This window comes from Trachypithecus francoisi, unplaced genomic scaffold (genome assembly GCF_009764315.1).
Source record: "Trachypithecus francoisi isolate TF-2019V2 unplaced genomic scaffold, Tfra_2.0 Lachesis_group6, whole genome shotgun sequence".
NCBI lineage: Eukaryota > Metazoa > Chordata > Mammalia > Primates > Cercopithecidae > Trachypithecus > Trachypithecus francoisi.
In genome coordinates this window covers 70,957,275-70,975,790 of record NW_022681471.1, presented here as the reverse complement: position 1 = coordinate 70,975,790, position 18,516 = coordinate 70,957,275, and the positions used below count along the sequence as shown (strand labels likewise).

Genomic DNA, 18,516 nt, shown 5'->3' with positions numbered 1-18,516 from the left:
TCTAAACTAGCCCCAGTTGGCTAAACATTTGAACTTTCTTTAGATAAGATGGGTACATAAGGGAGAGAGAGGAAAGGGAAAAGAGGTGTCTGCAATGAGCTAGAGAGCTAGTCTTCTTTCCAAATAAGGAAAGGAATGTGAGCTGGTACAGTTAACGCCTGGTACTGTGGCATGTCTGCGCATGTAACAAAGGCAGAGAGGAAGGACAGAGGAGGAAAGGGAAGGCGGGGGTGGGGGGGTGCAGGGTACTATGAATTAAAGAATAAAGGATTGATCAGGCTATTTGAAGAGAAACCTCATCATATCCCACAATTCCAAACTCCTCCCTGACCAGAGACATGCTAGCCCCAAGATAACTCCCCTCCGGCCAGGAAGATGCCAGCCTTGAGATAACCCCCCTCGGCCAGAAAGATGTCTGCCCCAAGATAACCTCCCCTCCTCCCAGAGACATTCCAACCCTCACGCAGAAACTTCTCCCTCACACAGAAACATTCCAAGCTTGTGATAAGCCCCCTCACCCTAAAACCAATATATATTCTTAGTCTGTAAGAGAAAGCGCTCCTCACTAAAAAAAAAAAAAAAATCTGCCAGAAGCCCCTCTCAGGATTTATCTAAAGTAAACCTGCCTTTAACTGTCAAGCCGCATTTTGTGTTTCTTTCCTCTTTCTTTAACTCTTACAAGTGTGGGCAAGGATGTGGTGAAAAGGGAACACTTATATACTGTTGGTACTATTATAAATTAGCATGGACATTCTGGGCTGGGCGTGGTGCTTCACGCCTGTAATCCCAGCACTTTGGGAGGCCTAGGGTGGGCAGATCGCTTGAGTTCAGGAGTTCGAAACCAGCCTGGGCAACATAGCAAAACCCCATCTCTACTGAAAATACAAAAAATTAGCCAGGCATGGTGGCACGCACCTGTGGTCCCAGCTACTTGGTGGGCTGAGGTGGGAGGATTGCTTGAACTCAGGAGCCCCAAGCTTCAGTGAGCCAAGATCATGCCACTGCACTCCAGCCTGGGTGACAGAGGGAGACCCTGTCTCTAAATAAATAAATACGTACATAAGTATGGCCATTCTGGAAAACAGTGCAGAGGTTCCTCAAAAAACTAAAAATAAAGTTACCATATGATCCAGCAACCTCACTTCTGGGTACTTCCAAAGGAACTGAAATCAGTATATTGAAGAGATACCTGCACTCCCATGTTCATTGCAGCATTATTCATAGTAGCCAAGAAAAGGAAACCAAAGTAGCCATCAACAGAATGAATGGATTTTTAAAATGTGGTATATACACACAATGAAAAATTCTTCAGCCGTTAAAAGGCAGGAAATTCTGATTTGCAACAACATGAATGAACCTAGAAGGCATTTTGCTAGGTGAAATAAACCAGGCACGGAGAGACAAATACTCCATGATCTGGCTCATACATGGAATCCAAAAAAGAAGTAGAGAGTAGAATGGTAGTTACCAGAGGCTGGGGAGATGGGGTAGATGGGGAAAGGAGAAAGGTTAGTCAATGGTACAAAGTTTCAGTTAAACAGGAAGAATAGGTTCTAGTGATCTACTGCACAGCATGGTGACTATTATTAATCATAATGAATTATATATTTCAAAATAGCTAAAAGAATGAACCTTTTTTTTTTTTTTTGAGACAGGGTCTCCCTCTGTCACCCAGCCTGGAGTGCAGTGTGCCATGATCTCAGGTCACTGCAGTCTCCACCTCCTGGGTTCATATAATTCTCCTGCCTCAGCCTCTCAAGTAGCTGGGACTATAGATGCGCACTACCACACCCAACTAATTTTTGTGTTTTTAGTAGAGACAGAGTTTCGCCATGTTGGCCAGGCTGAAGAATGGATTTTAAATTTTTTCACCACAAAGAAATAATAAGTATTTGAGGTGATGGATATGTTAATTAGCCTGATTTGATCATTCCACAAGGTATACATGCATTGAAACATCACATTGTACCCCATAAATATATACAATTACTGTTAAAATAATTGTATAATTATTGGTTAAAAATAAAACTGACCAAGTGCAATGGCTCATTGGGAAGCCAAGGCAGAAAGATCATTTGAGTCCAGGAGTTCAAGATTACAGTGAACTATGATGGCACCACTGCACTCCAGCCTAAGTGACAGAGCAAGACCCTGTCTCCAAAAAAATAGAAATAAAACTGTGCCCCATAAACATGTATAATTATGTGTCAATTATAAATAAAGCCAAAAACTTTAAAAATAAAACATAAAATAAAATAATGCCAAAGTAAAAGGTTTACTAAAAAAATATGAAAGTTCTCAGCACAGAGATGAGATTTAAAGCCAAGAACCTAGATAAGATCACCCAAGGAAGGAGCACTAAAAAAAAAAAAAAAAAAAAAGACAGCTGACATGGTGGCTCATGACTGTAATCCCAGCACTTTGGGAGGCCAAGGCAGGTGGATCACTTGAGCTCAGGAGTTCGAGACCAGCCTGGGCAACATAGCCAGACCCTGCCTCAAAAAAAAAAAAAAAAAGACATGGCATTCCAACATTAAGATCATCTATAGAAGAATTCCAGCTAATGAATACACAAAGAATGGTGAAACTAGAAAATCACGACTTTGCGGCCAGTCTTGGTGGCTCACACCTGTAATCCCAGCACTTGGGGAGGCCGAGGCGGGCGGATCACCTGAGGTCAGGAGTTCGAGACCAGCCTGGCTAACATGACAAAACCCCATTTCTACTAAAAACACAAAAAATTAGCCAGGCATGGTGGCACCCACCTGTAATCCCAGTTACTCGGGAGGCTGAGGTAGGAGAATCACTTGAACCCAGGAGGTGGAGGTTGCAGTGAGCTGAGATCGCGTCATTGTACTCCAGCTTGGGCAACAAAAGCGAAACTCCATCTCAGAAAAGAAAATCACCACTTTGTAATCTCTAATAACTGATTTGACCCTTTGGGAGGCTGAGGCAGGTGGATCGCTTGAGACTAGGAGTTCAAGACAAGCCTGGGCAACATAGGGAGACCCCAACTCTTTAAAAAAAAATGATTTGAGCAATAGTTATCAATGGATTAAAGGCTGGTGGGTTGGTTGGGAACGGGATATTCACAGAATGCTAAGATATCCTAAATGTGTTACTTCCTCATCATAAGGGGGAAATGCAACTTTGCAAAGGAGGGATCAGATTGGAATCACTGAACCCATTGGTCAACCTTAGCATTACTGAAAGTAGGAAAGTCAAACATTATATGCTTCCTGATATGACCCAACATAGGTACACAGCCTTCCCTATAAAGTATTCATGCCAAAAATATTGAAGCTTAATCTTATCAAGACTTTAGTTTAAATTATAGGAGACAGAACAAACTAATGACACTACAAGGAAGCTATCACGCTGTAATTCAAATCATTGTCATAGAAAATGGAAGGGAGGGGAGAACTGTTCTAGATTAGAAGTTCAAGAAACATAACACCCAAATGAAGTTGTAGACCTTCTTTGGATCCTGATAGACCATTCAAAAAATTTGAGGCTGGGCACGGTGGCTCATGCTGTAATCACAGCACTTTGGGAAGCCGAGGCGGTTGAATCACTAAGTCAGGAGTTCAGGACCAGCCTGGGCAACATGGTGAAACCCTGTCTCTACTAAAAATACAAAAAATTAGCTGGGCATGGTGGCGGGTGCCTGTAATCCCAGCTACTCGGGAGGCTGAGGCAGGAGAATCGCTTGAACTCAGGAGGCAAAGTTTACAGTGAGCCTAGATTGCGCCACTGCACTCCAGCCCGGGCGACACTGCAAGACTCTGTCTCAAAAAAAAAAAAAAAAAAAATTGAATATGGACTATGTATTAGATGATATCAATGAATTCATTTATTTTGTTAGGTGTGATATGGCATGGTAGTTTTGTAAGAATATGATTTTTCTTTTTTTTTGACCAGGCAAGGGGGCTCATGCCTGTAATCCCAGCACTTTGGGAGGCCGAGGCAGGTGGATCACCTGAGGCCAGGAGTTTGAGGCCAGCCTGGCCAACATAGTGAAACCCCATACTAAAAATACAAAAATTAGCCGGCATGGTGGCAGCTGCCTGTAATCCCAACTACTGGGAGGCTGAGGCAGAGAATCACTTGAACCCGGGAGGCGGAGGTTGTGGTGAGCTAAGATTGCGCTACTGCACTCCAGCCTGGGCAACAGAGCAAGACTCCGTGTCAAAAAAAAAAAAGAATATGTTGTTTTTAAGGAACATATACTTAAGTGTTTCAGCGTGAAATGTCATACCTGGGGATTTAAATTACCTTAGAAGATATGAGGAGGAATATCAACAGAATCTGAAGCAGCAGTCAGTGAGGTAGGAAGAAAATCCAGAGAGCAAGGGCTCCTTGGAAGACCAATGAATCATGTGTTTCATGGAGAAGTGACCAACTTCGTCAAGTACTAGTGGTCGAGGTTGATGAAGATTGAGAATTGACTGTTGGATTTTGTTATATGAATGTCATTGGTGACTTTGATAAAAGCAGTTTGAGTAAAGTGATGGGGTGAAAACCTGATTGGGACGAGTTCAACAGAAGTTAGGAGGAAAGAAATAGGAAATGACAAGTGTAGACAATGATACTGACACCTGGAATTTTGCAGTCAAGGAAAGAGAAGAAATGGAGCAATAACTGGAAAGGAAAATAGGATCAAGAGAGGATTTTTTTTTTTAACAGTGAAAGAATTGGTGGGTTGAAGTCCTTATACCAGTGAGTGACAAGGAATGAGATCTTTTGCACAAATGGAGGGGTTGTGCTAGAAGCAGAGAGTTCATCCATACTAACAGGATAGAAGGCAAAGAACACAGGGGGAATAATGCTGGGAAGTAGGTTGATAAGGGAGAAGAAGCTCCTGGAAACTCTCTTCTGATTGCTTCTATCAACCCAGTGAAATTGGAAGCAAGAGAGATGAGGGAGAGGTGCTGAGGGTCTGAAAAGCAAGGTGTGAAACAGGCCTCTAGTAGAATGGATGAGTGAATAGATTAGAGAAATGTAATATGATTGCCAGGCAGCATGAAGGGACTGCTTGACATTAATATTGACGGATTTCAAGTAAGACCAGTCAGCATGATTGTTTATTCAACCATGTTCATCTCCGAGGGCCAGAGTTGGATTTAGCAAAATGTATTAGTTTCCTATTGCTGCCGTTATAAATCATCACAAATATTAAAACAACACAAAGTATTATCTTTTATCTTACAGGTTATATCTTGCAGGTTATATAGGTTAGAAGTCTGACACAGGTCTCACTGGGCTAAAATTAAGGTTGCAGCAGGGCTGTGTTCCTTTCTGGAGGCTCTAGGGGGAGAATGTGCTTCTTGACTTTTCCAGCTTCCAGAGGCCATACACATTCCTTGGCTCATAGCCCCTTCCCCCATCTACCAAGTCAGGTAGAACAGGTTGAGTCCTTCTCACCCTGCATCACTATGACCTCTTCTTCTGCCTCCCTCTTCCATTTTTTTTTTTTTTTTTTGAGATGGAGTTTCACTCTTGTAGCCCAGGCTGGAGTGCAACAGTGCGATCTCAGCTCACTGCAACATCCACCTCCTGGGTTCGAGCAATTCTCCCACCTCAGCCTCCTGGGTAGCTGGGATTACAGGCGTGTGCCACCACGCCCAGCTTATTTTTGTATTTTTGTAGAGACAGGGTTTTCTCATGTTGGCCAGGCTGGTCTCGAACTTCTGACCTCAGGTGATCCACCCACCTTGGCCTCCCCTAGTGCTGGGATTACAGGCATGAGCCACCACACCCAGCCCCTCTTCTACTTTTAAGCACCCTGTGATTACACTGGGCTCACCCAGATATTCCAATTTCCCTATTTTAGGGTCAGCTGGTTAGCGACCTTAATTCCTCTTTACCATATGAGGGTAACATATTACAGGGTTCAGAATTAGTATGTGGATATTCTTGGGAGGCCATTACTCTGCTTACCATACGAAGGCTATGGTCTTGCCAAGCCAGTATAATGAAGTGTGAAAGAGAAAAAAAATAAGTTAAAGTTGTATACAAGGAAGCCTCCACAATTATTGACTCTGAACTTCAAACTATGTAAGGAGAGAAGTGAGAGCCTGAGGGGTGTGCAACAGTGAAAAGATGGAATCAATGAACTATAGGTCCCAATGATACCAAACAGTTGTTGGAACTGGTGTTCTAGAGGGAGTAAGGTAAAGGATGGAGAGTAGAATGCTTGAACGGTGGTGTAATAATGGAAGTGTAATAAAAAGTCTGATTCTGCTGGGCATGGTGGCTCACACCTGTAATCCCAGTGCTTTGGGAGCCTGAGGTGGGAGGATCACTTGAGCCTAGTAGTTCAAGACCAGCCTGGGCAACACAGTGAGACTCCATCTCTACAAAAATCTTTTTTTTTTTTTTTCTGAGACAGAGTCTTGCTCTGTTGCCCAGGCTGGAGTGCTGCCCAGGCTGGAGTGCAGTGACGCAATCTCGGTTCGCTGCAACCTCCGCCTCCCAGGTGGAAGCAATTCTGCCTCAGCCTCCCAAGTAGCTGGGATTACAGGTGCCCGCCACCACGCCTGACTAATTTTTGTATTTTTAGTAGAGATGGGGCTTCACCATGTTGGCCAGACTGGTCTTGAACTCCTGACCTTGTGATCCACCTGCCTCGCCCTCCCAAAATGATTACAGGCATGAGCCACTGTGCCCAGACTACAAAAATCTTTTAAAAATTAGCCAGGCTTGGTGGCACACACCTCTGGTATATGTTTACATGTACAGTAAGTCCTCAGTTAACATGATCAGTAAGTTCTTGGCAACTGCAACATTAAGCAAAATGACGCACAGCAGGTCCTTGAATGACACTGGTTCATTCAATATCATTTTGCTGCAACACTGATGAGAAAAAAATTGGTTTTGCTACGTCATTTCACTTAAAGTCAGTTTCCAAGAACCTATGGGCAATGTTAAATGAGGACTTACTGTATATACACGCACACACATCTTTGCCAGTAGAAGAAAATACTACAAGTCCTAGCTTCAAAAGTAAAACTATGTATCTTAACTTTTGAACTGACTCATATAGCTCATCACACACCAGCCTGAGAAAATATAAATAAATGCTTACTCACACTATTGACTTTATTAAAATCTGGCATGGTTTTCTTGAATAGCAATTTTAAATACACATTCCCTAAGATACAGCACTCTGAATTCCAAAGTGTACACTCAGTTATAAAGTGCACAAAAATTCACACAAAGGCTGCCTGTTACAACAAAAGTAAAACGGCAAACAATTGGAAAAATCTAAATGAAAGCCCTGGCATGGTGGCTCACGTCTGTAATCTCAACACTTTGGGAGGCTGAGGCAGGAGGATTGCTTAAACTCAGGAGTTTGAGACCAGCCTGGACAACATGGCAAGACCCTGTCTCTACTAAAAATACGAAAAAATACTTTGGGAGGCCGAGGCAGGCAGATCACGAGGTCAGGAGAGCGAGACCATCCTGGCTAACACAGTGAAACTCCACCTCTACTAAAAATAAAAAAAAATTAGCTGGGCGTGGTGGCGGGCACCTGTAGTCTCTGCTACTTGGGAGGCTGAGGCAGGAGAATGGTGTGAACCCGGGAGGCAGAGCTTGCAGTGAGCTGAGATCGTGCCACTGCACTCCAGCCTGGGTGACAGAGCGAGACTCTGTCTCAAAAAAAAAATAAAATAAAATAGCTGGGTGTGGTGGTGTGCACCTGTGGTCCCAGCTACTAGAGAAGCTGAGGTGTGAGGATCGCTTGAGCCCCGGGGGATGGAAGTTGCAGTGAACTGAGTTAGAGATCGAGCCACTGCACTCCAGCCTGGGTGACAGAGCCAGACCCTGTCTCTAAAAAAACATATAAAACAACAATAATAAGATAATAAATTGACTGGGCATGGTGGCACCCACCTGAAGTCCCAGCTACTAGGGAGGCTGGGGCAGAAGGACTGCTTGAGCCCAGGAGTTCCAGGCTGCAGTGAACTATGATCAGGCCACAGAATTCCAGTCTGGGCAACAGAGCAAGACCCTGTCTAAAAAAAATTAAAGCAGTAAAATCCACAGAGACAGAATAATGGTTGCTAGGGGCTGAAGGGAGGGGGAAATGGGGAGTTGTTTAAAGGGAGTAGTTTCAGTTTTGCCACATGGGAAAAGTTCCGGAGATGACAGACGGTTGCACAACAATATGAATGTAGTCAACACTACTGAACTGTACATTTAAAAATGGTTAAGATGATAAACTTTATTTTTCATAAAACCCAGTTTCTGCACAAAAAGATAAATTTTTTTTTTTTTTTTGAGACGGAGTCTCGCTCTGTCGCCCAGGCTGAAGTGCAGTGGGGCGATCTCGGCTCACTGCAAGCTCCGCCTTCCGGGTTTACGCCATTCTTCTGCCTCAGCCTCCCGAGTAGCTGGGACTACAGGCGCCCGCCATCTCGCCCGGCTAGTTTCCGTGTAGGCCAGGATGATCTCGATCTCCTGACCTCGTGATCCACCCGTCTCGGCCTCCCAAAGTGCTGGGATTACAGGCTTGAGCCACCGCGCCCGGCCGATAAATTTTATGTTATGTGTACTTTACCACAATTTAAGAAAAATTTAAATGCTCATCCCAACATTACCACGCCCCCCACCCTTAGCCAACTGGTGAATGTTAACTTATTTTTCAACGCCTAGCTCAAATGTCTCCTCTTGCCAAGCCATCCCTTAGCTGACCACCCTTGTAGTTGGCCATCCCCTCTTTTATGCCAACACTATGCCCTGCACATACATTATACCTCTTACAGCACTTATCAAACCTAGTAATTATTGCTTTACAGATCCGTTTCCACTACTAGATTACAAACAACTTGGGGGCGGGGACCTTGTTTTACTCATCTCTGTATCCCCTAGGCTTGGGGCTTGATAAGCTGAAAAGAATCAAGAAGGGCTTGATCAATTAAGGTTCTGGCTCTTACGGAGCTCATACTGCAGGGTCATCTGCCCAAAAGAAGAGGCATCGGGGTCTCCTGAGGTTTTAGAAATCTGGTCAAACATCCAGAGCTGACTCCCACACCCTACTGCGAGAAGAGTGCGAGAGCGCGCCTCAAAAGGCTGCGCCTCAACAGTTCGGGTCACCAGGGGGATCTGGGGGCCACCCCCACCTCCACCCTGGGCCAGGTCGGTTAGCTAGACCCGCCCAGCGGCCCAGACATACCTTAGGTAATGAGCAGCCTGCTCTGGGCTCAAGGCCTCGGCTTCCGGAAACCTACGGGACACCTCCATGACCCTTGGACTGGGTTCCAGTTACCCCGGCGGGAGCTTGGAGCTTGAATTTCGCGCACTCCCGCCCCGCGCATGCTCTGTGCGCCTGTGGCGAGGGACACAGCCAACCGTCGGCCTCGCGGCCGGCCAATCCGCGACCACGCGCTGCGACGCCACCGCCTGAGCCCCGCCCATGAAGCGCCTACGCGCGCCTGGAGGTAGGAGGTGACCTCTGCCTTCGAGACACGGAGTGTGCTGCGTCACTCTGTAGTGCCTTGCGTTTCAACCCAATTCAAACCATGCTGCGGCCAATTCGTTCGCGCATGCGTGTGCTACCATTGTGCGTGGAGGAGACTGCCCGATATGATCCCAGTCATTGTGGCGACCCTTGGAGATCTCCAACGCCTGCGTCCCCCAATCAACCCCCGCTCCACATCCACAGATACCTTCCTTCCTTGATCGCCAGTACCTGGCACTGAACGTGCTTTGAATCCAAACACCCTGGGAGGCGTAGTCCTGTGATTTAAACTCACATTGAAGAAGGCGCGGTGGTTCACGCCTGTAATTCCAGCACTTTGGGAGGCCGGGGCGGGCGGATCATTTGAGGTCAGGAGTTCAAGACCAACCTAGCTAATATGGTGAAAACCCGTCTCTACTAAAAATACAAAAAATTAGCCAGGCGTGGTGGCAGGCGCCCGCAGTCCCAGTCAGGTGGCTGAGGCATGAGAATCGCTTGGACCCAGTAGGTGGAGGTTGCAGTGAGTAGCGATTGCACCACTGCACTCCAGCCTGGGTGGCAAAGTGAGACTATGTCTCAAAAATAAAAAAAAAGTCTGGGTGCGGTGCCTCACACCTGTAATCCTAGCCTTTGGGGAGGCTAAGGCGGGAGGATCACTTGCACTCAGGAGTTCGAGACCAGCCTGGGCAACATAGTGAGACCCCCCCATCTCTTTTTAATTTTTTTTTCTTCTCCCCAAGGCGTTATGCTGTATTTTTTTTTTTTTTAAAAGAGAGAGAGAAAGAGAGAAGGGTCTTCAAGAATCTCAAACCCAGGAGGTGGAGGCTGCAGTGAGCCAAGATCATGCCACTGCACTCCAGTCTGGGCGACAGAGCAAGACTCCATCTCACAAAAAAAAAAAAAAAAAAAATTAAAGTTCTTATTTAAGAAATAAGTAGTTAGGTTTACATACTTGGTGTAATAAGAGGAGGACAAAAATAATTCAAAAAAAAAAAGAAAGACGTAGCGCTGTGGTCACCATTTCTTCAGAAGCACCAACTAAGATACAGTCCTTTTCAAAGGCAAAGCCTAAAAAAAGGCAGAGCCTAGAGCTTAAGGAAATGTGATTAAGTGACTTGCTTGGGTGACACTAAATAGGAGGTTGTGGGCCAGCACAAATTGTCCTTGTTCATATATCGTTAAGAACACAGACATGATTCCTCAAGACACTAATTTAGCATTCAGTATTGGAAAACTCACCTCTTGGCCCAGTCATACATCACATGTACAGAGAATTTTAAGCTTTTTATAAAATTCATAGACCGTTATGAGTTAAAAGGAATGTTGGAGGCTGGGTTCAGTGGCTCACTGAACCTGTAATCTCAGCACACTGGAAGGCCGAGGTGGGCAGATCACCTGAGGTCAGGAGTTCAAAACCAGCCTGGCCAAATGGTGAAACCCTGTCTCTACAAAAATTAACTGGGCATGATGGCGGGTGCCTGTAATCCCAGCTTCTCGGGAGGCTGGGGCAAAAGAATCGCTTGAACCCGGGAGGCAGAGGTTGCAGTGAGCTGAGATCGTGCCATTGCACTCCAGCCTGGGCGACAGAGCAAGACTCCGTCTCAAAAAAAAAAAAAAGGTCGGGGGGAGGCGGGGGATCTTGGAGACATGGGAACATGGGCTATTTTCCTGGTTTGTATGACTTTAAGGCCTTTGTTAAGAGGCCTTTTAAGTATACTATTATCCCCATTTTTCAGATGTGTAAACAGGCTCAGAGAGATAAAGTGACTTCACCTAAGCTTCCTGAGCTAGGAAGCAGCAGAGCCAGAATTCAATACTAGGTCCGTATGGACACAAATCTGTGCTGTTTCGCTGTGTCACACTGGAAAAAAGAGGGCAGTGGTGGGAAATGAGTTGATGAGCAGTTGAAGGCCAGGTTATGAAGGAACTTGTTTACTCTGCTAAAGTGTTTAAATCACATCTTTTCCTGGAGGCAAGCTTGGATTGGGCTGTGCTATGGTCTGAAGTCCTTCAAAATTCTTTGTTGAAACTTAATCCCCACTATGGTGCATTGAGAGGCGGGGCCTTTTGGGAAGTAATTATGTCATGAGGGATCCTACTTCATGAATGAATTAGTGCCTTATGAAAGGGCTGGAGGGGGCCGGTGCGGTGGCTCAAGCCTGTAATCCCAGCACTTTGGGAGGCCGAGACGAGCGGATCACAAGGTCAGGAGATCGAGACCATCCTGGCTAACACGGTGAAACTCCGTCTCTACTAAAAATACAAAAAAAAAAAACTAGCCGGCGAGGTGGCGGCGCCTGTAGTCCCAGCTACTCGGGAGCTGAGGCAGGAGAATGGCGTGAAACCGGGAGGCGGAGCTTGCAGTGAGCTGAGATCCGGCCACTGCACTCCAGCCTGGTGGACAGAGCGAGACTCCGTCTCAAAAAAAAAAAAAAAAAAAAAAAGAAAGGGCTGGAGGAACTAGTTTAGGCCCTTTTTGCTCTTCTGCTTTTCTACCACGTAAGGACACAGTATTCTTCACCTCCAGAGGATGCAGCAACAAGGCACCATCTTGGAAGCAGACAGCAGCCCAGCAGACACAATCCTGCTGGCACCTTCATCTTGGACTCTTCAGCCTCCAGAACCATAATAAATACATTTATATTGTTTATAAATTATGATTTGATGCCAGGCGCGGGGGCTCACGCCTGTAATCCCAGCCCTTTGGGAGGCTGAGGCGGGCGGATCATCTGAGGTCAGGAGTTCGAGACCAGCCTCACAGAGAAACCCTGTCTCTACTAAAAATACAAAATTAGCCGGACATGGTGGCACATGCCTGTAATCCCAGCTACTCGGGAGGCTGAGGCAGGAGAATTGTTTGAACCTGGGAGGCAGAGGTTGTGGTGAGCCGAGATCACGCCATTGGCACTCCAGCCTGGGCAACAAGAGTGAAACTCCGTCTCAAAAAAAAAAGAAATATATGAGTTTGAGTCTGTGGCATTTTATTATAGCAACACAAAGGAGCTAAGGATGAGTCGAGTGTCCAGGCACCCTGGATACCCAAAGGATGAGTAGAATGAGAAGAGCAGAATAGGGGAGAAGATGTAGGAGAGAATTCTGCAAAAGGGAAAGGTGAGATGAGAGAACAAAAATCTTCATATTGAGTCTGGGGAAGGCCATGTCTAGTTGTGCTTTGGCTCAGGGTCCACCATCATCACTGATATCCTGGGAATTGTTGAGAACTGAAGATGAAGCAAAGCAGGCCCCTGGTGGTTGTTGTAGGCATGCCCCATTGTGGGCTGTGAAGAAAAGCTAAAGAGAACTCCCTCAGGAACCCTGGCTACCTCCCCCTGCTTCCCAGCTGGCAGTGGTGCCCAAAGGCCCTGATCACTGGGAAGGAAGGACCAACCCTCAGCTTGCCTGCCCTTTGGCTATTGGATTTTCTAAGCCCCATTTTCACACAGCTGTAGGGCTCCTCCTTTAAACTCCCCAGCTCTGGCTGTTCCTCCCCTCCCCTTCAGTCCTGTAGTCTGCTTCCTTTGGGCCCTTCTTGGTGCCTTCTGGAGTCCCAGGTCTCAACCCAGGGCTCTGATGACCCAGAAAACTCCCCAGCCCAGGCTCCTAGTCCTCCTTTATAATGGTCACCCAGGTCACAGCCTGAAAATAAGAGCGAGATTGGGAGGATTTTGAGTGGGTAAATGGAGAGAATCAAAGAGAATCAAAATAATAGTTACTACTATATCCCTCTTATGCGACAGGCCCCATTCAAAACACTTTACATAGATTAATTCTCTGCTGTTCCTCATTATGCATACCTAATCAAGGCCTCCCATTCACCCAGCATCTCTCAAGGGAATGGGGTTTATAAAGCTTTCCCAGCCGAGCGCGGTGGTTCACGCTTGTAATCCCAGCACTTGGGGAGGCTGAGGCGGGCGGATCACAAGGTCAGGAGTTCGAGATGAGCCTGACCAACATGGTGAAATCCCGTCTCTACTAAAAATACAAAAATTAGCTGGGTGTGGTGGCACACGCCTGTAATCCCAGCTACTCGGGAGGCTGAGGCAAGAGAATTGTTTGAACCCGGGAGGCGGAGGTTGCAGTGAGCCAGGATCTCACCACGGCACTCCAGTCTGGGCGACAGAAGCGATCCATCTCAAAAAAAAAAAAAAAAAAAGAAAGAGAAAAAAAAGAAAGAAAAGAAAAAAGTTCTTCCTAGGCTTGGTGCAGTGAATTATACCTGTATGCCAGCACTTTGGGAAGTCGAGGTGGGTGGAGTTCGAGACCAGCCTGGCCAACATGGTGAAACCCCATCTCTACTAAAATACAAAAATTACCCGGGCATGATGTCAGGCGCCTGTAATCTCAGCTACTCGAGAGGCTGAGGCAGGAAGAATGGCTTGAACCCAGTAGGCGGAGGTTGCAGTGAGCCAAGATCATGCCACTGCACTCCAGCCTCTACAAGAGCAAAACTCCATTTCAAAAAAACAAACAAAAAAGCTCTCCCTAATTATTGTTAATTTTAAAAGGGCGATAATGGTATTGCTGTGATTTTTTAAGGTCCTCATCTGTTAGAAATACATGTTGGAGTATTTTCAGACAAAATGATATGACATCTGCGACTTACATTAAAATACTCCAGTACAGAGGGAAAAAAAGGAGAGTATAGATGAACAAAGATTGGCAAAATGTTGATAATTGTTGAAGCTTATTACAGAGGTTCATTATCCTCTTCTCTGCTTCTGTGTATGATTGAACATTTCCATAATAAGAATTCTAAAAAACAAAACTTTTCAACCTAATCTGCAAATTACACTGAGTCATCTGCACTCACAGGCCGGAAATAAGATAATGAGGCTTTGTGGGAGGGTTCAGAATGCATAAATGGAGAGATGGATGAGGCCGAATAAGAACAATAGCTATTACTTAGATAGCACTGGATTGCCAGGTCTTGGTCTAAGCACTTTACATACGCTGTCTTTTAATCCTGAACAACCTTGTTAGACAGTGTGTACTATTATCATCCTCCTTTTACAGATGAGGAAACTGAGGCACAGAAAGACTGAATACTTACACAAGTGTACACAGCTTGTGAGTGGTGAAGCAGGACTCCAAACCCAGGCAGTCTGGCTTTTGACTTTTTGCTCTTTAACACGATGCTAGTTAGATATAAAAGCGCTGACAGGTGAAGAAAAGGATTAATTCATCCATTTACTTATTCATTTATCTAGTAAATATGTGTTGAGCCTACCCTTTACAAGATGGGCAGGCAAGGATCCAGGTGCTGGGGGTAGAGTGGTGAGCAAAACAGACAAGTCCTTGCTATCAAAGAGCTTAAAGTTCCGTGGGGAAGATGGACTTGAAACAATAATCACACAAACACTTGGAAAATTACAAACGTGAAGAGGGCTCAGAAGGAAAACTACAGGCAATTATGACAGCATACCATGAGGTATCTGACCCAATCTGGAGGGCTGGAAAAGGTTCTTCTCAGGAAGTAGCATTTGAGCTAAGAGCTGAAGGATGGGGAGGAGTTAACCGAACAAAAAGGGAAGGAAAGGGCATTTCAGGCAGAGGGAATAGCAGACCAAGGGCCCTGGGGCAGGAGAGGGCTGATGTGTGTGTAAAAACTAAAAAGGCTAAGATGGTTGGAGCAAGCCTAGAAGGCCGAGTTGAAACGGTTTTTTGGACTCCAGTCTTAATGCCACAGTAAGGGAACTGCCAGTGGGAAAGAAGGAAGTGACCAGTCCAAGGTCAGACCCTGCACCTGTGACAGAAACAGGACTCAAACCTAGGTACCTTCCCTCCCAACCCAGCATTTTTTCCAGCACACATCATGGCTTCCCTGTATATGAGGAGGGAGTGCCAGCAAAATGTTGCTCTTGGGGACTGGGAATGGAAGAGTGTTTTTGATAACCAAATGAAGTCTTCGTGGGCAAGGAGATCAAGAGTGGGTTTGGGGCTGAGTGTGGTGGCTCACGCCTGTAATGCCAGCATTTTGGGAGGCCGAGGTGGGAGGATCGCTTGAGCCCAGGAGTTTGAGACCAGCCTGGGCAACATGATGAAACCCCATCTCCACAAAAAACACAGAAATTAGCTGTGTGTGGTGGTGTGTGCTGTAGTCCTAGCTACTCGGGAGGCTGAGATGGGAGAATCTTTTGAACCCAGGAGTTCGAGGCTGCAGTAAGCAGAGTCGTACCATTGCACTCCAACCTGGGTAACAGAGTGAGATCCTGTCAAAAAAGAAAAAAAGGAGCTGAGAGTGGGTTTGGGGCAGAAAAAAAGATGAAAGTGATTATAAAGAGTAATCATTTATTTACATATTTATTTTTGAGACAGGGTCTCTGTTGCCCAGGCTGCAGTGTAGTGGTGTGATCTTGGCTCACTGTAACCTCAAACTCCTGGGCTCAAGTGATCCTCCAGGCTCCAGTGATCCTCTCACCTCAGCCTCTTTAGCAGCTAGGACTACAGACACCTGCCACCACATCCACCTAATTTTTTTAATACTTTGTGGAGACAGAGTCTTGCTATGTTGCCCAGGCTGTTCTCCAACTCCTGGGCTCAAGCGATCCTCCTGCCTCAGCCTCTCAAAGTGCTAGGATTACAGGTGTGAGCCACCAAGCTCTGCCAACACTAAGAATTTGTGTTTCCCAGATACCTAATTAGGCTTCTCCCACCCCATTTCTAGCTAGGGTTCTTATAAAGTAGGTGGGATTTGGGGGTAGGGGATAGAGGATTGAGACCGAGGGTTTAATCTCCCAGGGGAAGCAGGAAGGAGGAGGAAAGCAGTGGGATGGAGGCTGCCCCAGCCAACAGTCATCTGCAGCTCTGCCAGCAGAGGGAGCCAGAAACTGAATTTCCTAGAATGGCAGCTGGCCTGGCCTCTGGGATGGATAAACACTTACTGGAAATTAATCAAGTCAGTCCAGAATGCTGGGAAATGACAGGGACTGGAGGAAGGGAGGAGCCAAGAGTTAGGATTACCCGCAGGGTCTTTGCCCTAAGTTTCACAGTCTTTGATGACTGCCTTCTAAACCTGCCTTTTCGGGTTTGGGTGAAGTGGGCAACAAAGGGTAGAGAAACCTTCGACAAGGCAGTCCCACTGCACAAAACATGGCATCCTCCACTCCCTTTGGGTTACCTCACTGACTCTCAAGATCCCACAATTCTGTCTCTAGCCTCATCCTCTCTCCTGAGATTTGGACCTGGATGGCAAACTGGCTATAGGACATGTCACCCTGGAAGCTCAAACTCAACATGGCACTGAACTCACCCACTCTCCCCTAGACTTGCTCTCTCAATAGTTCCCATCTCCATGAATGGCACTACCAACCCCCCAAGTGGTCCAAGTCAGAAACCAGGAGGTGTCTTTGAGGCCTGCCTTATATTTGCCCCTCACGTTCAATTCATTAGTGAGTCGTGTTGGCTCTACCTCTAAAATACATCCCAAATCCAATCACTTCTCTATGTCTCCACTGCCACCACGGTAGTCTCTGCCACTATTCTCTCTCACTTGGATGACTGCACTAGCCTCCTGGCTTGTCTTCCTGCTTCTATTTGTGCCTTTCCCCCACTGTCTGATCTCTACCCAAAAACCAGAATCATCTTTCAAAAACACCAAACTGATCACGACATGGCCCTGTCTAAATCCTTCAAAGCCTCCTCATTTCCCTCAAGATCAAGTCCTGCCTCCTCACCACGGCTTACAAGGCCTTCCTGATCTGGCCTCTGACTACCTCTCTGGCCACATCTCACTTCTTCACAACTCCTACACATACATGCACATGCTCTCTTTTCAAACTGAACAACTTCCAGCTATTCAGACTTGCCTTCAGGCCTCCTCACATGCAGTTTCCTCTGCTTGGACTCACCCTTTTCACCTCACTATTGTGTGTTCACTCCTCTTGTCTCAGTGCAGGTCTCCCTGCTTCCAGGAACCTTCCCTGATCCTTCTCAACAAGTCATCTTCTGTGATCCCACATCCTGCCTTTACCACTGGGTTTATTCCATGGAATGTAGCTGCCTGGTTACCTGTCTGGCTCCACCATGATCGTGTGAGCTCTGTGAAGAACATTTCTGTCTTTTTCACAGTTACACCCTCACAGAGCTCAGAATGGTCCCTACACATAATGACTGACCAATAAATAGTTGTTGGATGGATAGATGGATGGGTAGATGATTTGTCAATTAGTAATCCTAAAGAGAGCACTGGGTGCTCTGTTAGAAACTAGAATGAGGCGTTGGGTGGGAATGATATATCCAAAGACATAATGGGGACCAGGAACCAGAGAGTGGGGAGGGCCAAGCATACCCATCCCACCACTTCTCTTGCCAATACTACCCCTGTCTCCCTTTTTACCTGCCTCCAGATGGACCTGGAAGTAACACCCAGGAACTAGACAGCCCTCTTCTAGTCCCTCCCAGATCTTGTGCAGGACAAAGCCACCCATGCTTGGCTGAGAGAGGAACAGGCTACAGCCAGAGCTCAGTGTCACTGGACTCTCCAGATGCCCTGTACCCACTCAAGAACATTTCTGGGAGCTCCCCATGAGCTCTCCTGTAGCGTCCTTATCCTCTTCCTGCAGCAGCAGAGAAACCCTCCTACATAGCATGGGTGCCTCTCCCAAAACCTGGGTCAAAGTTTCTCCCTGGTGCCAGCCCAAGAAGGGACTCCAAGTGGACATCTAATCGAAATAGGTGTGGCCTTTTTCCCTTCCTCTTGGGCACTAAAAGAGACAGGTAGTAAAAAACTACAAGCTCTTGAGGGCAACAGGAGGGAAGTGGGGGCGAAGGTGAAGTTTTTCTATAGCCCTTCGAAGGTCTTGGCCCCCTGCCCAGATCTGAGTCAGGAACTGTATGTTTCAGAGAACTGGCTTCCCAGCCATCTGCTCAGAGCTTAAAAGAGCCTAGGGGCCCTCATGGGATGTTCTGTTCACATTAGCCTAAAAGGGCAGGGTGAAGACAACACAGCAGGAGGGGCCTTGACCAGTCTGGGCCTCTGAAGGTGTGGAAGAAAGGGGCAGATATATGACACTAGGGCACACTGAGGCATGGTAAGTCCCAGAACAGAGAGCTCC

At 46.4% G+C, this 18,516-nt stretch overlaps 1 protein-coding gene across 1 annotated transcript in view; it reads right to left on the bottom strand.

The window, feature by feature from the left end:
• The window catches only part of ERCC6L (ERCC excision repair 6 like, spindle assembly checkpoint helicase), a 45,243-nt gene extending 35,869 nt beyond the window's left edge, over window positions 1–9,374 (bottom strand). The window contains 1 exon segment of the mRNA XM_033201093.1: window positions 9,179–9,374. Within this exon segment, the coding sequence (XP_033056984.1) occupies window positions 9,179–9,246 (68 nt within the window). The 5' untranslated portion in view covers window positions 9,247–9,374.
• Between the last annotated feature and the right edge of the window lie 9,142 nt (window positions 9,375–18,516).